At 34.0% G+C, this 23,136-nt stretch overlaps 1 protein-coding gene across 7 annotated transcripts in view; it reads right to left on the minus strand.

Annotated features, from left to right (window-relative positions):
- Positions 1–2,897: 2,897 nt before the first annotated feature.
- The window catches only part of tn (tripartite motif containing protein thin), a 61,625-nt gene continuing 41,386 nt past the window's right edge, over positions 2,898–23,136 (minus strand). For 3 of the 7 annotated variants that reach the window (XM_085658224.1, XM_085658225.1, XM_085658226.1), the window contains 10 exons: positions 22,513–22,862; positions 21,904–22,179; positions 20,086–20,398; positions 19,546–19,775; positions 18,985–19,244; positions 17,900–18,215; positions 16,154–16,303; positions 14,656–15,724; positions 4,945–5,226; positions 2,898–4,293 (listed from right to left, as the gene is read on the minus strand). In XM_085658224.1, the coding sequence (XP_085514350.1) occupies positions 3,862–4,293; positions 4,945–5,226; positions 14,656–15,724; positions 16,154–16,303; positions 17,900–18,215; positions 18,985–19,244; positions 19,546–19,775; positions 20,086–20,398; positions 21,904–22,179; positions 22,513–22,862 (3,678 nt within the window). In that variant the 3' untranslated portion in view covers positions 2,898–3,861. Of the gene's footprint in view, positions 4,294–4,944; positions 5,227–6,339; positions 6,589–7,590; positions 7,736–8,265; positions 8,428–8,692; positions 9,353–14,655; positions 15,725–16,153; positions 16,304–17,899; positions 18,216–18,984; positions 19,245–19,545; positions 19,776–20,085; positions 20,399–21,903; positions 22,180–22,512; positions 22,863–23,136 lie in introns of those variants that run through there. The other 4 variants (XM_035863587.2, XM_035863588.2, XM_035863590.2 and 1 more) reach the window with 4 other exon arrangements.

Genomic DNA, 23,136 nt, shown 5'->3' on the forward strand with positions numbered 1-23,136 from the left:
ACGAATAGATAATAGGAGCCGCATGGCCTAACTGCTGCCACTTTAATTAATTAATTAATTACTTATAACTTTATTACTATTTGATTAAACTCGATAAACTGATGACATATATATATATATATATATATATATATATATATATATATATATATATGTACATATATACGTGTTTATTAATCCATCTACACGTACATATTTACAAATATGTATATATATATATACACATATATACATATATATATATATATATATATATATATATATATATAAAATGGAGTACGTCATGCCACTTTTCAAATTAACTTTTTAGAACGCAGATGACGAATCAGTAGGTATAGCAGAACTAATTAATGAAAAGATAAAAAAGAAAAAAAAACATAAAGCAAACATCTCTTCAAAGAATTGGGAATGATTGATTCTCGCGGCTATAGATTCGAGTATTTCCAATTGTCCAGTCCAAGAAAAAAATAAAGAAAAAAAAAAGATATAATAAATAAAAATAACTCCAAAAAAAGAAAAAGAAGATAGAAACATACGGATACGTACATTTACAGGGCGCCGCATGAATTTTCAATTCGTGAACGCGGAGAGACAGAGAGAGAGAGAGAGAGAGAGAGGAAGCGAGCGAGAGAGAGAGAGAGAGGGAGTGAGCGAGAGAGAGAGAGAGAGATAGAGAAAGAGAGAAACGGAGAAGGAGAGAGACAAGATAAAGGGAGAAAGAGAAAAGGATAAAAACTCTTTTCTTCGTCGTTCCTTCATATTCGGAGTTATTAAATAATTCTTTCGATATCTCCGCGGAGAGTATTAGACACGACGGGGTCTTTACGTAATTCCTATTTATTTTTTCTTTTTATTTGTTTTTTTTTTTTGATTTTTTTTTTTTTGTTTTTTTCTTCTTAAAGCTTCGTTTTTCTCTCATTCACTAAATACGTATTTAGATACATACATACATTCACTATCCACGCGCGCGCGCGCGAGCACACACACACACACACACGCACATGCGCGCGTGCATTCATATACGAAGCGCAGTGCACACACACACACACACATATGTATATATATATATATATATATGTACATACATACATACATACATACAAATACATGCTCAAAAAATTAGAGAAACGAGGAGACACCAAAAAAATTTGTTTACGTTTCGCGGAGATCGAAAGACGCGAGATTATCTCTGTGAAATGTACGTATCACAATGTCGAAAAGGTCGAAACGATCGGATCGGTGCCTAGCTCATTTTCTATACACTGTTCCTTGATTAAGACATGGTCACTTCGTACCTGCTTGCTGCCTGCCTGGTTCGTGTGTTACATACATAATAATACCTATTTCTAGTCGTACCGAGGTATATCACGCGTTGTGTACTCTCCTCGACATAAAATAACGTCCAAGCATGTTGCGTACTTTCGTTGTGATAATTCGACGGTGAACGAACGAGCAAGGGTGTGAAGACAGTGGATGAATTAAAAAATTTGTGTGCATGTATGTGTGTGCATGTGTGTGTATGCGTGTGTATGAGAAAGAGCGAGAGAGAGAGAGAGAGAGAGAAAGAGAGAGAGGCAAAGATAGAGAGAAGGAAAGAGAATAGAGTGATAGTTTTCACCCTCGCTTGTAAATCGTTCTCCGTTCATACACACACACACACACACACACACACATATATATACACATACATACATACATAGAGCACAGCACGTGCATAAAAGAAAGAAAACGAACAGACATAGACATTTTACGATTTTTCTATGATTACCTTATCGACGAAAGTTATACGTATTTATGGTCACACACATCGGCCCCATATATACATTAACAGACACTCACTTATATACACATATATATATACTTATATACATGCATACACAGACACATACACATACATACACACCGTATAATTTGTTGCATATCCCGTCGATCGTCGCGAAGTTTCGCGATACTCCCGGAATGTTGATGGTTTCGACAGCTGTTTCGACATGTCTCTCTAGTCGGCGTTTCAAAATTTCCTGACGGTTCCCATCGAACGTCGTTCGCTCTGTAATTGAATCTCGTCGGAAGTAGAACATTTCAAAGAGAAAGAGAGAGAGAGAGAGAGAGAGAAAGAGAGAAAGAGAAAGAGATTAAAGGAAACATTGTAGACACGCGTTATATGTAAATGTGTTACATGAGAAATAAAAAAGGTATGTATATACCTAAATTGATACGATATCTGTTTGATACGATATTAAGCGTATATATAAAAGGGAATACGCTCTCGTAAAAAAAATTAGCAAGAGACGTTCGAAAATTGTCGAGGGATGAATTTTGAAACGGGGACGGCGCAATTACACGTACACATTTACTTTTAGTGGAAAAAAAAAAATAAAAAAAAAAAAATAAAAAAAACGAATAATGGTAAAGAAGCCTCCATCTCTTGTAATATTTTTATTATCGCAAACGTAATATATATATATATTACATTATTAAATTATAATTAAATAATGGATTACGCCCACTGTTTATTATTTATCGACTAACGTTCAACTAATACTTGTAAATAAATAACGAAAATATTTTATCTATATTTCCGATCCGGGGGTGTCAGGCGGGGGCGACGAAATTACCTCTTTGTCAGCCCTAAATGGGGATCGTGCGATCTTCGTTCGCCTAACCCTCTATTGTTACACCATTTCAACATTGCATTTAATAAATTATATATTTATTGACTCACTCACCTTTTTACTTACCCCTTTCGTTAAAATCTTACTCAATTATTAGATACTTATTAGAAGGAGAACTATTCTTATTCGATGGAAGGACGAAAAGGGTTTATAGACGAGAGGTAGGTGAATATCGGAGTTGAAAAATTTTTCAATCTTAATTAATAAATGAAATCAATGAAAATCTTAGGCATTAATTCCGCAACGATTTATTTCAAGCATATAACAAACGATACAAACTCGTCGTTTCGGTGTACAAATTCAAGAATTTGTTTGAACAAATTATTAATTTATTTCTTTATTTTTTTTTTTTTTATTTCTTTTTCTTTTTTTCTTTTTTTTTTGTCGAGTGTTATTAAATGGCGAAGATGAATGAGAGGTAAGAAATGATCGATAATAGAGAAGAAATTGATAAGAACGAATGATAAACGAAATATATTAGAAATAAAAAAAGAATGATAGAGAAACGAATGTTTAATTGTTGAACAATCGACATATCATTTCCTTCTTTTTCTTTTTTTTTTTTTTTTTTTTTTTTCCTTAATTATCAAATAACGATATCTATTTATATCATTTTTTCGAGTTAAATCGATTTATCCATTGCTATAAATTGTTTCTCATTAAATATTATCGTGTTAAAAATGCATACGTAGTCGTTAATGCAGTTTACTTCGCGTAACAATTATCGAGTATCAAGACAAAGAGTTAACATTTTCGCGAGTTCTTAAAAAGAGAGACATAGAGACAAAGAAGAAAGAGAGATAGAGAGAAACAAAAAAAAAAAGAAGAAGAGAAAGAAGAAATAAAAAACGAGGTTAAACTTAAAATTATTTGAAGGATTACAACGAAGCTTTTAAACGTTCTTATACGATCATAATAATTCAAGGTTTTACGAATGATAAATAATAATTATACTGGCTCGTAATAAACAGTACTTAAGTACATACATACGCATAGATCCGGATCGTTCGAAAATGCAAATATTATATTTCATTCGGCTTTCTTAGCATTATTGTTCTCTTTGGCATCGTAAAAATGCATCGCATTAGGAGAACGTTAGTTATAAAATCGAACACGGTTTACAGCGTAGCTATAAGACATTTTAATCCTGACATATGTATTTACGTGAATTAAAAGATTAGAATTAATTTTAAAATACTTGAACACGATGATTTTCCCGATCGCATATAACGATATTACCGTTTGATGTAACGGCGACACCCTCAAGACCTTTGAACTCTCCATCTCCGCTTCCCCAGCCACCGAAAGACTTAAGAAAGTTACCTTCTGGACTGAAGATTTGTATTCGATTGTTTCCTGAATCAGCTACGACTATATATCCTTGTTCATCAACGGCTACACCTCTTGGAAACTTAAACTGACCTTCGTCCGAGCCCTCGGATCCAAAGGAACTCAATACACGACCATTCACGTCGAATATCTGAATTCGATGATTATTTCCATCGCTGACTATAACGCGATTAGTGTTGCTAACTGCTATGTAATGTGGATGTTCTAATTGACCACGTCCACTACCGCAAGATCCAAATTTTCCAACGAACGTACCGTCCGATTGAAATACCTACGAATACGATGATGATACACGAACGAATGATACATTTTTTGAATCGTATGCTCTTTGAAAAAAGAAAAAAAAAAGAATTCCTTCCTTTTCTCCTTTTCTCTTTTTCTCTTTTCTTTTTTCTTGATCTTCTTTTTTTATCTTTTATATTAATCGACATATCGAGAGAGAAAGAGAGAGAAAGAGAGAGAGGGAATGGAGAAAAAAGGTCTAATATGGTGTTAAAAAATTTATACGATATTATGAGATTGTTATATTTATAAGAAATATTATAAAAATTGTATAGAGATGTTAAAAGTGAACCATATATATAGGTATATATATATACATTGTATATACACATATATATGTTATACAATCTTGATAAATTTATATGTCTGAAACGTTCCAATCTTGGCAAATTTTTATAACATTATATATATATATATATATATATATATATATATATATATCGTAATTTTTTTTCTTTTTTTTTTTTTTTTTTTTTTTAGTTAAAATTGTATATCCTATTTCAAATAGCATACGACTTAATTTTGTTAAATCACTTTTGTTATATTCGAACGATATAATCCAATTTTTTGTTTCATTTCTTGAAACTTCTATTATTAAGTAAGATAATAGGTTAATTAAATAATTATATCACCGACCCACCTGCACCCGATGGTTCTCCTTATCGCACACATAAATAAATCCAAGGGCGTCCGTGGTAATACCCCAGGGATAATTGAATCGTCCGTCGGCGGTGCCTTGAGAACCAAAAGCCCTCAGGAAACGGCCGGAAGGATCGAGCACCTGAATCCTATGATTATAACGGTCAGCGATGATATATTGGCCAATTCTGTTAACGGCTACACCTGCGAGGCAGTCGAATTCACCTTCCCCACTTCCATATGTTCCAAATTCCTTCAGGAAGTTACCGTTACTGTTAAATACCTGGAATTTCGAAATCGCTTTAAACTCGTTTGTTTCTCCAAAGGGGGAGGGGGGAAAAGAAAATTAAAAAAAAAAACTGATAAGAAACAGAAATTAAGGACAATTGTCTTATTGTTTGTTTTCTTTATTTTTTTTTTTTTTCAAAACGACTCGTACCATAATTCCGTCATTTCTTTTGAAAAGGATTACGATCGAATGTGATTTGATCATGAGAAATATTATTGAAACAATAATTAAAGTCGATGATCTTAAGATCATTTCAACGAAACGCAATGAACAAAATCCAAATTTTCCTTCTTTTCTTTTTTTTTTTTTTTTTTTTTTTTTTGATACTTCCGTTATCATCATCTCGTCGACAGTTTTCTCGTACGAGAGAAAAAAGACAGAAAGAAAAAAAAAAAAGGGAAAAAAAAGAAAAGAAAAGTCGATATTAGAGCTAGATGTTATTGCGAGAATATACGCTTAAATGATTTCTACCATAGAAGGAGTTTAAAGTAAATTTAACACGCGTGGGAAGTTTCGACTTTGAAGCATGCATGCAAAAATATAATTCAGTCACGTTTGGATGAACAAAACGTTGAGATATAGGGAGATAGATAAAGAGAAAGAGAGAATGAGATAGAGAGAATGAGAGATAGAATGAAAGAGAGAAAGAGAGAGAGAGAATGCGTCTATACGTTTCATGGGATTAAAGTTAAATGCGCTTTGTTAGAGTCTGCTAACATGATAAAAGCTGTATGTATGTAACGCGCGATCGACCGGATCTCACACACGTGTACGGAATGAATTAGGGCCGTGAGGGGCGCGGGCGGGGGTGGGGGGTGGTGGTTGGACGTAACGAAAAAATGTATTGAGAATTCCTGTTGAATATTTTATAATCATAGTCAGACATTATTAATGAAGCACGAGTTGTCGTCGCACGTGTCCTATGCGTACGATTCGTTTTTATTTTTATATTATTTTTATTTATTTATTTATTTGTTTATTATTATTTTATTATTTATCTATTAATAATTTAATTAATCAATCAATCAATTAATCAATCAATCAATCAATTTAATTATTCAATTAATTAATTAATTTAACAACTCTTAGGGGGGAAAAAAAATTGAATTATTAGTCGTTTAGAAAGAAATAATTGTATATGGTAATACAATTCGTTTTATAAATCCTTCCATTCTCTTTTTTTTTTTCTTTTATTTACTTTTTTCTACTTTTTTTTTTTTTTTTTTTTTTTTTTTTCTTCCTTTGAAATACTAAATACTTAAGTAGTCTAGCGATTCGCCTTGGGACTGACGACTGCAGAGAGTCTCAAAAGTATTACGATAGCAGAGTGTTGCTGTTGCGGTATCATCTGCCCGGCTGAAAAGAATTTTTAAAAAGAAGGTATAGACAATGTTGATAAGTCTATACTTATAATCTTCGTATTATGTATTCTTCTTCTTTTTTTTTTTTCTTTTCTTTTCTCTTTTTCCATATATATATATATATATATATATATATATATATATATATATATTTATATATATCTATATATAGGTAAATATATGTATATGTATGCGTATAAGTATATTTTTTTTCAACAAAAGGGTGGGAGTAACAAGAAAAACAATGCTTCATATAAACGTCTATAAATCACAAGTTTCAAACAAGTACAGAGACCAGTTCCTACGGATCCCGTACATACTATAGAAAGATCTATCGTTCTAGAAAAAAAAAAAAAATATGTGTCCTTATTTGGACTCTCTCGATCATTACAACTGTCAACCCCGAAAACTTTTGTTCGTATTCTCTCTCGCGCGTCTGTACCTTTCTTCTCTTTCCCCCACCCCCTCTGCCCCTCCCCGAATATATAGTTTTTTTTCCTTTTTTTTTTTTTTGTTTCTCTTCCATCTTTTTTTGTTTTATATTTATTTATGTTTTCTTTCTACGGGTGTCTTTCCAAGAGAACTCTTTTTTCTTTGTTTGTTTTTCTTTTTTTTTTTTTCTTCGTTTTTTTTTATTTTATTTTAAAATGGTCGAGTCGAAGGAGAACGATCGACTCAACGAGAGATATGAAAGAAATTTTTTGCGATTTTGATTGAAAAAATTTCGTATCGTTCTCCTTTTCCTTTTTTTCTTTTCATTGTTTTCTTTGCTTTCTTTATTTTATTTGTTTTCTTTTTTTCTTTTTTTCCTCTTTTACATTTCGTCTTTTTTTTTCTTTTCTCTCTCTAATCGGATGGGGTCATCGGAGTAATAGAAGACACAGACAAGAGATAAATAATAATGGCTCTTTTAAGCCTTTACGCAGATAATCGGTGTTCTTTGATAAGGGCCTTCGTACATCGTTGGACGACATCGTTGCTGAAAGTTATTATTTACTTGAACACGATGATTGGAGCTGTCGGCGACGACGATGGTGTTGTCCGGGCCGATTGCAAGGCCTCTTGGCCAAGTAAAGCATCCGGCTTCGCTCCCCCGCATCCCAAACTTGAACAGCTGTCGCCGCTTTAGCAGATAATTACTCCTACGATGAAATAAAGATTATTATAAAAAAAAAAAAAAAATTTTATATATATATATATATATGTATATATAATGGAACTTTACGAATTTTTCTCCTTTTTATCGATTTAAAGAGAATCAAAAGAAGAATGTAGGGATTTAAAAGTTCTACGTATTCTCAGAAACATTAAAGTGAAGATAATTAGAACAACACGTGTTCAATCGATAAATTTATAAAATGAGAATATTTTTACCATTTAATTGATAATATTGTATTGATATTATTATATAGGTTATTTACATCGTATGGATGATATATAGTTGAATATATAGAAGTGTGTTGGATCAATAATAGTATTAAACGTCGGTAATATAAAGTTCATAGGTGGCGTACGGGATTCTTTTTTTTTTTCCCATAAAAAAAAGATAAAGATAAGATCAGAGATAAGTAAGAGATAGTGTTATTTCTACATTCATATTAAATTTCTCTAACCATGGATTCTTTAATATTTCCAAAAGAAATATTTTTTAATAAGAAAAATTTATACTGACCTAGTGGAGGAACCTGCTGCCGCGGGTATAACGGGAGCTGCTGTAGGGGACGTGGGGGAGCCTGACGGGTTTTTTTGATCGTCGTCAGAAGATTCGAAGGACGTTTGACCGGTGTGCCTAAGAGGTAGACCGAGTGATAACCTTCTGGAGGTTGCGCTGGCGCTAGAGAAATAAAAAAAAAAAAGAAAGATAATAATTAAAAGATCAATAATGAGGAGGTGAAATAATGAAGGAGATAATAAACAGTGTTAATGATTTCTTTTTTTTCATTCTTCTCATCAAATTCTACATAATGAATTATAGACTATATCAATGAAACAATAAAACTTCCTATCCTTTGAATATCTATTCAATATTTAATGTCTATTCAACGAAACATAAAGATATTCAATTTGAAGACTTCGAATGAGTAATAAAGTCAGATCACCTGGATGAGGGAATCGAGGTAGTCGTGGAAGGCGGCTCTTTGTCTTTGGCGCTACGATTGCCGTATTTATTTTTGAGATATCTTGCCCAGGAACTTAGGGCGGCGCCATCCTTTTCGGCACCTGATCGGTCCCTTTCTGGGCTCGGTTCCCTCGACTTTAAAGCGTGAGTACTACGGCTACGCGCTAGTTCAGAACCGGCGCCGTATTTTGCCGCGAGATAAGCGTTCGGTGATTGGGTTGTTGGCGACGGTGGCTCCTCGTCTAGATCGACCTCGTCGCCCCCGAAATTGTGCGAGCTTCTCGAACGAGCCAATCGTTGTCGTCTCTCCTTCAGGGCGGCGTAACGCGAACGTGGAAGTAGAGTCGATGGTTCGGTTGTCGTTGTCGTTGTCTCTGTCTCTCCTATCCCAGAGACGGCGTTCTCTCTCTCTCTCTCCCGTTCTCGTTCCCTTTCCCTTTCTCTTTCCTTCTCCCGTTCCCGTTCCCGTTCCCGTTCTCGCTCTCTCTCGCGCTCTCTTTCTCGCTCTCGTTCTCTTTCCCGTTCTCTCTCGCGTTCTCTCTCCCGTTCTCTCTCGTGTTCCCTCTCCCTCTCTCTCTCCCGTTCTCTCTCCCGTTCCCTCGTCGCCATTGCCGCCTGGCTTCTGCTCTTGTTCAAGAACCTGCAACATTATCGGCACATCGACGTTTTCCTCAATTCTTATAGGGTATTGTATATTCCTTTTATTTTTTTTTTACTTTTATTTTTGTTTTTGTTTTTTTTTTTTTTTTTTTTGTTACTGTTACCCACTTTCATGGAGGAGGGGGGTGCATATGTATGTGTGTACGCGTGTGTGTGTGTACATGTATATATATATATATATATATATATATATATATATATATATATATTTATGTAATATGTATGCGTGTTTATTACGTCGATAATTTGTAAGATTAACGTTAAGGATTATTCTTATGTCAGAATTATCTCGTTATTGCAACGTTGTATGCACGCGAACTTCTAGATACGAACGATGGCCGATCGCCATCATTGATCGCGTCACTTTCGATCCTGTTCTCTTTCTCGCGACCACGGAATTAGTATTTTTTTTCTCTTTTCTTTCTCTTTTTCTCTCGTTATTTTCTTTTTTTTTTTTCTTTTTCTTTTGGTTCCTTGTAGATTTTATCTCCATTAGCATAATCCATTTGACTCTAAATTGTTGGCGCGATGTTACGTGTATTAAAGTCGTTATCGTGTCGCTACTGGATTATTAAAATTCCGAATAATTTTATACGAACGAAATATATATATATATATATATATATATATATATATGCGCGCGTGTGTACGCATTTAACTTAACAAAGAAGACTTTTTTTTATATGAGACTTTTTCGAGTCTCGTTTCGAGTTAAAAATTAAATTAAACAATGAATCGTTCGTGATCCAGCTATCAAATATTTTTTGTTTATCGAGTTTAGTTTTGTCCTTTTTTTTCTTTTTCTTTTTTTTTCCTATTCGAATCAATGGCTATAAAAAATAAATTGATATAATTCGACAAGCGAATCGTTCGAAATTTTTTTTTTTTTTTTTTTTTTTTCTGTAAAAACGGATGGATGATTTTTTTTCTTTCTCTTTTCTTTTTTTTTTCCAAACGAATAGTCAATTCGATTCCACGTAATAAATTTTCCCAAATGATATTATTTTATTTTTGCAGAAGTTGCTTCGAACGGTCAGTCATGGAAAGCAAAATGTTTGATATACGTAGCTCGATATTTCCTGACTCCCCAATTCCCGCTCCCACCGATCGCGATGAATTTAAACGTGTAGTAGTATTGACAAATGATTAAACAAATGTGCGTTCAAGGTACGTGATCTTTCCATTAAATTATTTTAAATTTGATTGAGAGATATTCTTTCATATCGATTACTATGTTAACAACGTTCGATTTATAGTTTCATTTAAGATCGAACGAACTTTTTCTTCTCTTTTTAGTGATCAACTGATTTAAAAAGAAATTCAAAGAAAAAGAAAAAAAAACAAAAGAAAAGAAAAAAGGAAAAAGGAAAGAAAGAAAAAAAAAAAAGGAAATTACAGAAAATTCCAAAAAAAAAAAAAACACGATAAGTTAAGCTGCTATTCATTTTGATCAATATTATTAAACATTTAATCGGTATTACAAATAAATGGTCACAGTATTTGTAATAAAATATCAGTATTTAATTGCAAAAGTGACGTGACACTTAATTATTTATACTGATTAAAATATTCATATACATTGACCATTTATTTTTCAAAATACTTATCATTAATTATATAAAAATACTGACCAAATAAATAGAATTTGAAATATGTTATGTTTTGTCATTGGGTAATTAAAATTATTTTCAAAAGAAATTCGTTCGGTGGACATTTGAAATTTGTCCTGTTCTGTTTTGACTGTCATGTAGGTAGACACATGTAAAATGATTGAATTAATTCGATTAATTCAAATACTTGTTGATTATTATTCGCGTTATTCGTTTTAACAAGCTTGTCTTTTGTTCTTTTTTGTTGGGTTTTGTTTGTTTGTTTGTTTTTTTTTTTATTTTTTTATTTTTTTTTTTTAATCATTACACAAAGCTATTTGTTAGAAATTGAAGGGAAAAATACATGAAAGAAAGGAAGAAAGAAAGAATGAGGAAAAAAAAAGAAAAGAAAGAAAAGAATCGAAATTGCGCAGAGCCTCGAGAAAAAAAAAAAGGAGAAAGAAAAAAGAAAGAAAATCGTTAGTTTTTGAAAGCGATTTCTACTCACTATATATATGTGCCAGCCTCTACAACATGTAAAGCATTTTGGGAATGATAACGCATTATACCTGACATGAGATCGGCTGATAATTTTTCCCATCGTGCGAGAGGTACGAGTCGAGTTTCTCACAACGTAGTCCAGTGCCGTATTAAGGGTTTTCAGCATTCCGGAATCAATAAACGTGAGGATTAAATGTAAAATAAAAAACGTTTTTAAAAATGATTCAACGTTTATATGTTTGATCTTCATTACGATAAGGTTGTTTAAAGGATAGGATAAAAAAAGTATCTAGTAATTGTTTTGTATATATAAGCGTAGGTTAATAAAATAAGTTTAAACGACATTAAAAAAAATTCGTTTTATAGTTTTACCTTTTCCTTACATATAAAAGTTCCTTCTTAATCCGGCACTGAGTGTTTCTTTTATCATGATCAAGTTATTTTACTTCTATTTCGTGAAACGTTTGAGTTATCACTGACCAGAATCGATTATTTATTATTATCATAATTCGAACGTACAATTTGTCAGTGTAATAAATATATCTACATTTTTGTTGGAATTCAATTTCTTTTTTTTTCTTTCTTTTTTCTTGTACCTTTTCTTTTTTTTCCTTTTTTTTTTTTCTGTTATTCCCGCTGAAAACGTGCGGTCGAAAGAATCGTAATTAAAGATTTTACATCGACATTTATAATCTATTATCGAATGTTATTGTCATATAATAATAATAATAACAATAATATTAATAATAATAATGATAATAACAATGACAACAAAAATAATGACAACAACAACAACACTAATAATAATAATAATAATAATAATAATAATAATAATAATAATAATAATAATATTAAATAAATAATATAATATGCAATTCAAAAACTGGGACGGTACGAATGATTGACATGAAAATAGAAAATGAGTTATAAATAATATATTAATATGAGAAAAAGAATAGAAAGAGAAATTAAACGAGAAAGAAATTTTGTGCACAAGCGGGTAACATTTCTTTTTTGTTATACGTATACATATATACATATATATATATATATATATATATATATATATATATACGTACATATGTACATACTGTGAGGACAGTTTGAAAGGGAAATAAATAATACGAAGTTATCACAAAGAAATGCAGTTTATTTACCACACCAACAAACTGACGCAACGACGTATTCCGCTAGGATCAGAAGAGAGTACAAAAACTTAAAAATAACCACGCGATAAAGTTCATCGACGATGGGACAATTACGTGTTAGTATTTAAATGTAACACGTGATAATGCAACGCCGACGAAAGATCGCGTTGTTATGGGAACGACTTTGAAAGCTTCGTTTTTGCGTGGTTTTTATTTTTGTTTTTTTCCTTTTTTCTTTTTTTTTTTTGTCATTTTTTTTTTAAAAGCTGCTTTAACATAGGAGGACGGTTTCTCACTACACTCGTTTCTTTCTATTTCTTTTTTTTTTTTTTTTTTCTTTCTTTTTTCTTTTCTGTTATTTAATGCGATTGATCGACGCGCGTGTACATGCGTGTATGTCTGTGTACGTGTGTGTACGTGTGCACGTAATATATATATATATATATATATATATGTATATATACATACGTTTTTTATCGTAGAAATTTTATATAAAAAAAGAAAAAAAATTATATTACGAAAGCTATCTGTATAATCTAAAATAATAGTAATGATAAAAAAAAAAAAAAAAAAAAAAAGAGAAGAAAAGAAATTAGACGCGTGGAAGCGTGATTCTCGGCGAATCAATTTCTAAAAGAAAGACTAAAATCCGCGGCCTTACGATTATCACAATATTTCAAATGCACGTTTACGAGAAGCATAATGCAAACTATTAAATAATAAGTCCATCGAGTCTGATATCGTAATTATCATCCGAACGAGGATGAAGCGAGACAAAGAACGTGTTATATATTATAAAGACAGATCAATGGAACATCGATTATATATTTTAAGCGAATTAAAATGAATGAATGTTTTTTCTTTTTTTTTTTTTTTGTTTTTCTCTTTGTGTGTTTTTTTTTTTTTTTTTTTTCTTTTTTATGAGGGATATGAGTTTTGCGTCGTGCAAGACTATTGCGTGCAAAACAAAACAAAACAAATCAAAAACAAAAAAAAAAAATGAAAAGATTAGTGTTAATCCGAAACGATAAAAAAAGTTTCTGACGAACGAACACCTGATTATTTTTGCCAATTATTTCGGATTAGTTTTTTTTTCTTTTTTCTTTTTTCTTTTTTTTTTCTAGTTTTCTACTTTAGATTTTTTAATTTCTTTCATTTTCTTTCTCTACCGTTCACTTTCTCCTTGGTTTTTAATAAAACATGGTAAAATGATGAATTCGTGTAACACGTTGAAGTTATTAATTAGTGTTAATGATAAGAAAACAAGTGGAGATCATTGATTTAAATCACGATGTTATTTACGAAGCCGAGAACGCGACATATTTTTTTCTTTTTCCTTTTCTCCGTTATTAACGCGTAAACTCGTACACGTTATTATCGCAACATTTTACCATATTTCTTTTTTCTTTTATTTTCTTTTTTTTCCCCCTTTTTTTTTGTTTTTTTTTTATTTTCTTTTTTTTTAAGAAGCCGTAATACCGTTATTTATGGAGAGAAATTAGACGAACACGACGAAAAACGAGAAATAAAGGTTGTAGGCGGTTATAGTACTAGAAGGAGGTTTATCGACGTTACGCGTTGTCGGAAACGCGTGCGGTTTGCACTAGTAAATATTTTCTCAATTTCTTTTCTTTTTTAAACGAAAGAGAAAATTTGTTGTGGGCCAACTAAACAACGCGGCTGACTAAACTATTTCATTGAGAAAGAACTTTTCTACCATGTATATATATATATATATATATATATATATATATGTATGTATATGAACGATAAAGGCACGTTCGTATGTAAACATGTTTCTTTTCGTTTCATTCAGCTGATAAAATATTTAACACGCACAACCGCCGCGACCATTGAAGGAAGCCGGTGAAAATAGGGAGTGTTGCGAATAGGATTGGCGGAATGATAATTGGTGGCTGATGAAAGTTGAACCGGGATAACGAGGGAGAAATAATAATGAATAGGGTGTGTGTGAGCTACGATTAAAGGAAAAGGTTCATTAGAACACTGTAACACAGTACGGACACACAGAAGACGGTGGTTACCATCTGCATCGGTATACTGATATCGACATCGGTCGCATCTTCGTGCTCGTCGGATCTTTCGGTTTCTTTAGTACGGTTAGCGTTCGCGATTAACGCGCCGTTCTCGACGTTAGCTCTCGTTACGAGGTCGGTGGTCGTTTGGGAACGGATCGTGCTCGATCTTCCTCTCTTTAACTCCGTTTTCTCCGGCGAAGAAGAAGGATCTTTATATCCCGATAAATTCGGGATACTACCAGTAGATTCATCCTCGTTCACTATCATCCATCCATTTTCCTCGATGCTCCAATTGTCTTTTTTCGATTCTACCGATCCTTTCGTATCCTCCTCTTCTGTTATCTCGACGTCTTCTTCGTTTCTAACGTTATCCGTATTTTTAGTCGAGCCTGCCGGGGATATTGCCCTTTCGGATTCGCTTTCAGACTCGTCCGAAATCAACCAACCATTTTTCCCAATACTGCTCTGCCTGTACACTCTGCTTCTGAATGAACTTTCAGGGATTTTCGTTGAGTTCAAAATGTCCTCCCTTTTCGTTTCCTCTATCGTTGCCGATGCCTTCTCAATCATTCTGTCGTCCTCTACTTCGAACGAATTTGATTCTTGATTCTTCGACGATCTCGTAGATCCGTCCGTTTGAAGATCTTGATCGGTAACGAGCCAACCGTTATCGTCGAAAAGGTCATCGCCGTTACTTCTATCGGAGAGAAGCGAAGAACTACGTGCCGTTCTCTCACTGTCCGATCCTTTGTGAACGCTGATCACTGTCTTTTCATCCTCGTCCTCCATCGAATCCGAAGTAGATTCATCGCCGGCTAAGGATTCTTCCTCTTCTTCTTCGTCCTTCAAATGACCATCTGCCTTTTCACTATCATCTTCCTCCTCCTCCTCTTCCTCCTCTTCGTCCTCTTCATCTTCTTCGTCCTTATCAGTCTTATACTCTCTCTTCTTCTCGTCCTCGAGTTTCTCAGAAACGGTCGTCGAGCCGTTCACCTTACGACCGTCGATGACAACGTCCTCGCGTTGGTGCTCGCCGGCCTCGTGATTGCTACCCTCGAGACGACGGTCAGTGATACTATTCACGGATCGGGATGAGGAATGAGATGAGGTATTGGTGGTATTCGTCAATGTCGTCAATGTAGTTGTCATCGTCGTCGTTGTCGTCGTCGTCGTCGTCGTCGTCGTCGTCATTGTCATCGTCGATGTTATTGTCTCAACGTAATCAACTTTCGGTCTAACGAGCTCGCTCGATCCAATAACGTCCTCGTTAGGCATACTCGCGATAATTTTTTTATCGTCGGCCGATCTCTCGATAACGAAGACTTCTTTATCGCACAATATATTAACAAACATCCTAATATTATCATCCTTATCAATGGGACTAAACGAACGTCCACGTTGTAGATGATTAAGTTTAAATAGATTTTTTCCCGACTTATCGTCATCGTCATCGTCCTCGGCAACATCGTCATCGTCGTCTAATACGGACGTCTTTTTTACGAACCTGCTGGAGGAGTAGCCACCAGTAGAGGATATCGGAACACCACTTCCGGCACCACTTCCGGTCATCATCGAGCCGCTCGTCGTCGTCATCGTCAGTGGGCTCGTCGGGCTCGTCACGATATGCGCGGGACTTCCCCTCGATGTCGAATACCTAACAATTAGATCGATCGATCGATTCTTTTCTTTTTGCTTGTGTGGAATTTTCCCTCTCTCTCTCTCTCTCTCTCTCTCTTTCTTTCTCTATCTATCTCTATCTTCTAGCTCTATAATTTTATTCCTTTCTTTTGACTCTGTATTTTCGTTCTTTTCTCTTTCGAACATTTTTTTCGACCTCGTTACTTCGTCCTCTCATTTCTCCTTCTCTTTTAAACATTTTATTCTCGTAATATTTTTCTTTTCTTTATCTTTCCTTTCTTTTTTTTTTTTTACTTTTGTTTTTTACTTTTGTTATTTTCTTTTTATTATTATTATTATTTTTATTATCGTTATTATTATTATTATTATTATTATTATTATTATTATTATTATTATTATTATTATTATTATCGCGATATATCGATTGATCTTTTTTTTTTTTCGCACTTTTGTCTGACGAATGAATGATCGAAAAAAAACCTCGAGTCTTCGATCTAACGACCGTACGCGCGTACCGATATCCGGTTTTGATTGAAGAAAACAAAATTGACGATAAATCTATCGTCGTGGCTGGTGGCATACGTACATACGATTGATAGTCATCGTTAATTATAAACGTAATTGTGCTTACACCACATTGGATTAAGTTTACGAGCCTGTTAATGTACTACACCTAAGTACATTTTTCTTTTTTATCTTTTCTCTTTTTGTTTTTTATTTCTTTCTTTCTTTTTGTTTTTTTTTTGTTTTTTTTTTTTTTTTTTTTTTTTTTTTAGAGACGACTAAGAACACGCAAAACGAAATGACAAGAAAGGAGGTGAACGTACGTAACAATTTCCGTGTATGTTTAACACAACAACAAGAAAAAAAAAAAAAAAAAAGAAAAAAAACAAGAAAAACAAAAAGAAAAAGAAAAATGGTATGGTTTCGGCCACCACGAGATAACGTTTCGCCGATACGATTTTACAACTTTGACCGATGTCAGTCATGGTTTATTTGAAAAAGCAAACTGACGCGGGTCTCTTGTCACGTAAAAATCTGTCGACTTTATCGCATCGGCGAACGTTCTGTGGGGTGGAATCTTTTTTTTTTCTTTTTTTTTTCGTTGTATATCTACCGGCACACACACACACACACACACACACACCAATGGTCATCCAATTTTCAACGCGTCGAAAAATCTTGTTTTATTTTCGCGAAATTTCACCGAAACGTCACTCGTTAAAATCGAAATCGAGATAAATGTATGGAGGCCAAAGGTTAGAACAGATTGGGTGAGGAAAAGTGAGAGTTAGGGTTAACGGGGTTGAAGGAGTATAAGAAAAGGGTGCGAGAGATCGATGTAAAATTATTGTCGACGTTCGTATGATTAATATCCATTTAAAAGTACGACAATGATTTTTCCCTTAATACCATCTCGTAATATATAAAATTTATATGAAATATCAGTTTTGATATTTCTCAATATACTTTTGCATATTGATAGGATATATAATATTTATTTATCGGCGATGAAATTGAATGACATTGTGCGATTAAAATGGCCGATGAACGATATAACGAGATAATCTGAATAAAAAGTTGGATCGATTAATTTTAAAAAGGTACTTGCCTGGTCGAGGGTGAGTCCTCCTTGCTTCCACGTCGGGCCTCGGCACTTCGTGCTAGTAATGCACCTATGTCGGTTCGTGCCATAGCAGCGTCGTTTCTTTGACGATCCTGAGGAATCGACGATGGGATGGTTGACGTTGTTGGCGTCGTATGAGTATCAGTTTCTGACTCCTCTTCAGTTTCGGATTCTGTTTCCTCAGAGGAACTGCTCGTCTCTTCCTCATCATCCTCCTCGTCATCCTCTTTCTTTTTCGTTGTTGTTGTTTCCTCTCTGCTTGGCTGTGTCGTTGTTGGTGGTGGGGGTGCCGCGCGATTACCTAAAAATATGAAAAAGAAAAAAGACCAGGTCCAGCGAGATTTAGTTCCATCACACTTGCGTAAAATAAATCTCTAACGATGTATGTATATGTGTGTATGTATATATATGTATATGTATATGTATATGTATATGTATATGTATATGTATATGTATATGTATATGTATAGGAATAGATATAACCTTCTTCTAATCTACAAGGTAATATATCTTTCGCAAAAGCACGAAATACATTTCGCTAGATTTTATCTTTATTGTATTTCCTTTGCTTACATCAATTCTTTTCTCTTTTCTTTTCTTTTCTTTTCTTTTCTTTTCTTTTTTTTTCCTTTCTGTTTTTCTTCTTCTTCTTTTTCTTTTTTTTTCTGTTGGATTCGTTAAGTTCTCCTATATTTCCTTTTTTCTTTTTTCCCCCTCTTTCAATCCCTTTAATTTTCTTTTCCTTTTAAAACACACCGGGAATTATTATAAAAAGTCTCAATGCACCTCAGCTGCAACTACGTTTACAATAAAAGAAAAATTTTTCGATTATTAACATCTCGTTATATACGAATCAATGAAAGAGCTCTCTATGTACCTGTAATATATTTAGTAATATACAATCTAAATTTTCACACGCGTTATAACAACGTTTTTTCCCTAGCCTTCTAGGGTATTTACAAATTAGTTTGGTATATCGTATTAAAAATACATTCCGCAATGGAAATATATATCACAATGTAACAGGGGGTGGGGTTTCATTAGAAATTCAAGAGTCACGTTTTATCAACCTGTGCCTAAGAATCGGCTTTGGAAGGGCCTCGAAGCAGGAACACTGCTCGCCGTGGAATCTCTGCCGGAACTGGCAGTGACCGTGCTTGTGGTCGTATTTGTTGGCGGTGCTCTCGACAGATATTTTTGTTTCATTTCCTCGGCGGTGAATGGGGCGCCCGTGCTACGAATTCCCGATCCCGTTGAACTCTCAGAGCCAGTGCTAGAGTCCGAGGAAGCGCTTCTAGTTGCGGGAGCGTGGGTGTCAGTCGAGGTTCTCCTGTCGTTCCACAAAAATGTATATCTATATATATACTTATATAGATGTATATATATATATGATGCATATGTAAAGGGTTGTACGAATAAAATTTTCTTTTGTCAAAGGGAAAAGTTTTAACTTACGCGATAGCAAAAGTCAAAAGTATATAAGCTCATATTATACATATGCGTATTTTTATCTGTTCTTTTTTCTTTTTTTTTTTTCTTTCGTTTTTTTCTTTCCATTTTTAAAAACGCTAAATACAGCTTAAAATTAAAAGAAATGGTCGACCTAGTTCGCATTCAAGGGAGCTTAATACCTCGCGATCGTGGGTGGTCTTCTGACCGCAGCTTCCTCCGCTTCACGCTCCGTCTGTGGTTGTTCTCTCGCTTGTGGATGGGCCGCCGCCGTTGGTGGTTGTGGCTGTCGTTCCTCCACCGTTTCCACCGTTGGCTGTGCCGCGTTCTTGTTCTGCTTCTTGATCCTGGAAATTTCGTCGTCCTCGCTGACTTGTCTCGCCATTGCCGTCGGTGCTATTCTAACTTGTACCTACACGTACGTACGAAAGGGATCAACAAGGCTTGATTTTAAACGAACTATTTTTCATTGCCTTTTGTACTCGGGGCCAGGGCTTGAGTATCTTGTACGTTGATAGTATGACAAATTCGTATCGAATATAACTCGATATTGTTAACGTGTATCATCGAATCATACTCGACATTAAAATACGAAAAAGATCTACTATGTATATATATATATATATATATATATATATATAAATATTTTTTTTTCTTTTTTCCTTTCTTTTATCTCGCCTTACGTTCGATCCTTCGAAATTCTACATTTGGATTTGGCTAACCTGAGGTTTGGGTGTTTGTGGTTGCGCAGGTTGAGCGGATTCTTCCTTCTTTCTTTTGCCAGCTCTCTCGCACTCTTGAAGTTTCTTCATGACGCGCGGCGAATCCGTCAAACGGAAAATACCGGACAAAGGTCCTCGGGCAGCATCCTCCGTATCCAATACACGCTCACGTAATCCAGATTCCTGTGGCGTCGACGTGAATCTCACCGTTGATCTCGAATCACCATCGGAATCGTCACCATCGCGATGCCTCATAAAGCGACTTCTATAACGTGACTTGTTCCTCGGTGCATCGTACTCAGGTGCCTCGTATCTGAAATTTTTATTCGTACGATAAAATTTCTTTTTACTATGATTATTATATACCAAATATTACCAATATACATATATATATATATATATATTTCCAGTGTACGTATACACTGGAAACGGTCCTACAATATAGTTAATACGTTCCGTGTTCTATCGAAATCGTGTTAAGCGAAACGTGTGCTATATGAAAACTGTTTTATAAGTATTTCGTGTTAGGAAAGCTGTTGCAATTTTTTATATCCCGTTATATATAGAAACCACGTGCACACGAAACTGTTATTATATTATTTATATTATATACCATAGTATAATATAAACGATATTTATCATCATTATTATTATATTATTTCTCTTTGTATTACCATTATTAATTGTTTATTGACATAATTCAGATCGATTAATCATATCTCTTTCTCTCTCTCTCTCTCTCTCTTTCTCTCTCTCCATCTATCTATCTATCTATCTATCTATCTATCTATCTATCTATCTATCTACGTTTTTATTATATTCATACAAACGAGATTGTCGATTGGTTCGTTTAATAGCATTTTCCCAACATACGATTCGCATTTAAAAATTGTTCGCGACGTGAATTACTGAATATAACGTGATGCTGGTGTTACATACTTGCTTGCTCTCCCGGCTTTTAATTTACATTCTGACGAGGCCATTTAACATAACGGCTTTGTTGGCAACGGTCTAACCACGTGAAATTACATTAAAGCGCTAACAATTAAATGGTCTACGTTATATGTTCCCGTGGGATGGAGCGACATTGTTGAGGAAAAATTTTTCCCACCTAATTTCTAAAAGAAAAGATACTAGATTAGTAATAATAGCTATTGCACCGATGGTAAATGATAGCCAAAAAAAGAAAAAAAAATAAATAAAAGAGAAGAGAAGGTGAAAGAGAGGAGAGAGAGAGAGAGAGAGAGAGAGAGAGAAAGAGAAAGACGAACATTGGTAAGGATAGAAAAGGGACGTAGAAAAGTCGAATGAAGAGGTACGCGAGCGTATTTATAACTTATGCTGGAACAGATATGTGGGACACTCTGAAAAATATACTCTCTCGAGCGCCACTTGGCAATGGACCAACGTAATTCCCGTCCGGGCTTAAATACATTTTTTACGAAGCCACGTTCTCGTTAAGTATTTCTCTTTCTCATGAAATATCCTATATGTACATATTCATGTATACACACATACACACAAACACAGACACACAGACACACATATGTCATACGTATATTATGCGCTTATGTATATGCATAGGAAAATGAGAGAAAAAAAGAAAAAAAGAAGAAAGAGGGAGAGAGAAAGAGATAGATAGTTAGATAGATAGAGAGAGAGAGAGAGAGAGAGAGAGAGAGAGAGAGAATTAGAGAGTGATAGGGGTATTAATTTCATCGATGATCGAGATTAAACGTTCTATGATTTACATATATATGATCAATATGAACGATCATATATTATCTATATTGGCAGAATCGAATGGACGATAATTACTCGTATTCAGGAACGTATCGATTCCTGGCTAGCCGTTCCTCTTCCTGCTGTCGATACTGCGAAGCAAGACGATGATCGCTCTTGCTTCTCATAAGTCCCGGAGAACCACCTGGGGGTGCTAAACTGCTTGAACTACCTAACAGTCCTCCGGTTCCGCTTTCCGGTTTGATGTTGAGCTCCCCATAACCAGCCACGTGAAGAACTAATTGATTTGGATCGTGAGCCATCATGAAACGCACTCTTCTACTATAATCCCCGGCTTCGTACTCGAAATTTCTAATATTATTAAAAAGACAAACGTTAATATAAGAAATTTTTCATATAGGAAAACTCGTTGAAAAATTAAAAAAAGAAGAAGAAGAAGAAGAGCAAGAAGAAAAAAAAATAAAAGAAAGAAAGAAAGAAAGAAAGAAAGAAAGAAAGAAAGAAAGAAAGAAAGAAAACAAGAAAGAAGAAGGAAGAAATAAATTTTCAATATTTTCTTTCTTTTCAATTATCATTCTTTCCACGTGGAAGGATTTTTCTCAAGAATAATTTTTTAACGAATAAAAAATATTTTTATACGTATGTATTTGAATTCTCGATTCCAAAGAGTTCGTATAGACAAACCTGATGAATTCTACCGTACGTAGAAAGAGTTCTTTCGTATCGAGAAGCTCCGAGTCGTCCCAAGGAACATTCTCATTGATGTGAGCCTCTGCCAAATCGCAGTTACTTTGAATGTTTGCGATTTCCAATTCGAGATTCTCTTTGAGTTGTATCAGACCACGTAACTCGGTACCTAAGTACCGATCGACCTCGTTGCGTAGATATTCCGTTCGGTCTTTTAAAGCTTTGCTCAATCTTCTATAAATCTCGTCTACTTCTTCGGCAACCGCAGCACAATTAGTTTGCAGACCCAACGTATTTTTTTCGACCAATGCCAGGGCATCTTGTAGCCTATGGAGACCTCTTCGAACCTACAAAATTGGGATACGTTTGAATTTAAAACAAAAAAAAAAAAAAAAAAAAAAAAAAACAAAAAAATGATACGTTTATTAATTAAAAAAAAAAAAAAAACAGATAGAATAGAAATATATATATATATATATATATATATATATATATATATATATACAATATATTTCAGAGAAAAATATTCACATTTAAAGAAGTAATAATAGAAATTGTGAAAATTTTTTGATTTTTTTTCCTTTTTTTTTTTTTTTTCATTTCCTATCAATTTACAAAAGT

The sequence above is a fragment of the Vespa mandarinia genome, chromosome 7 (assembly GCF_050613455.1).
Source record: "Vespa mandarinia isolate Hongniang chromosome 7, ASM5061345v1, whole genome shotgun sequence".
NCBI lineage: Eukaryota > Metazoa > Arthropoda > Insecta > Hymenoptera > Vespidae > Vespa > Vespa mandarinia.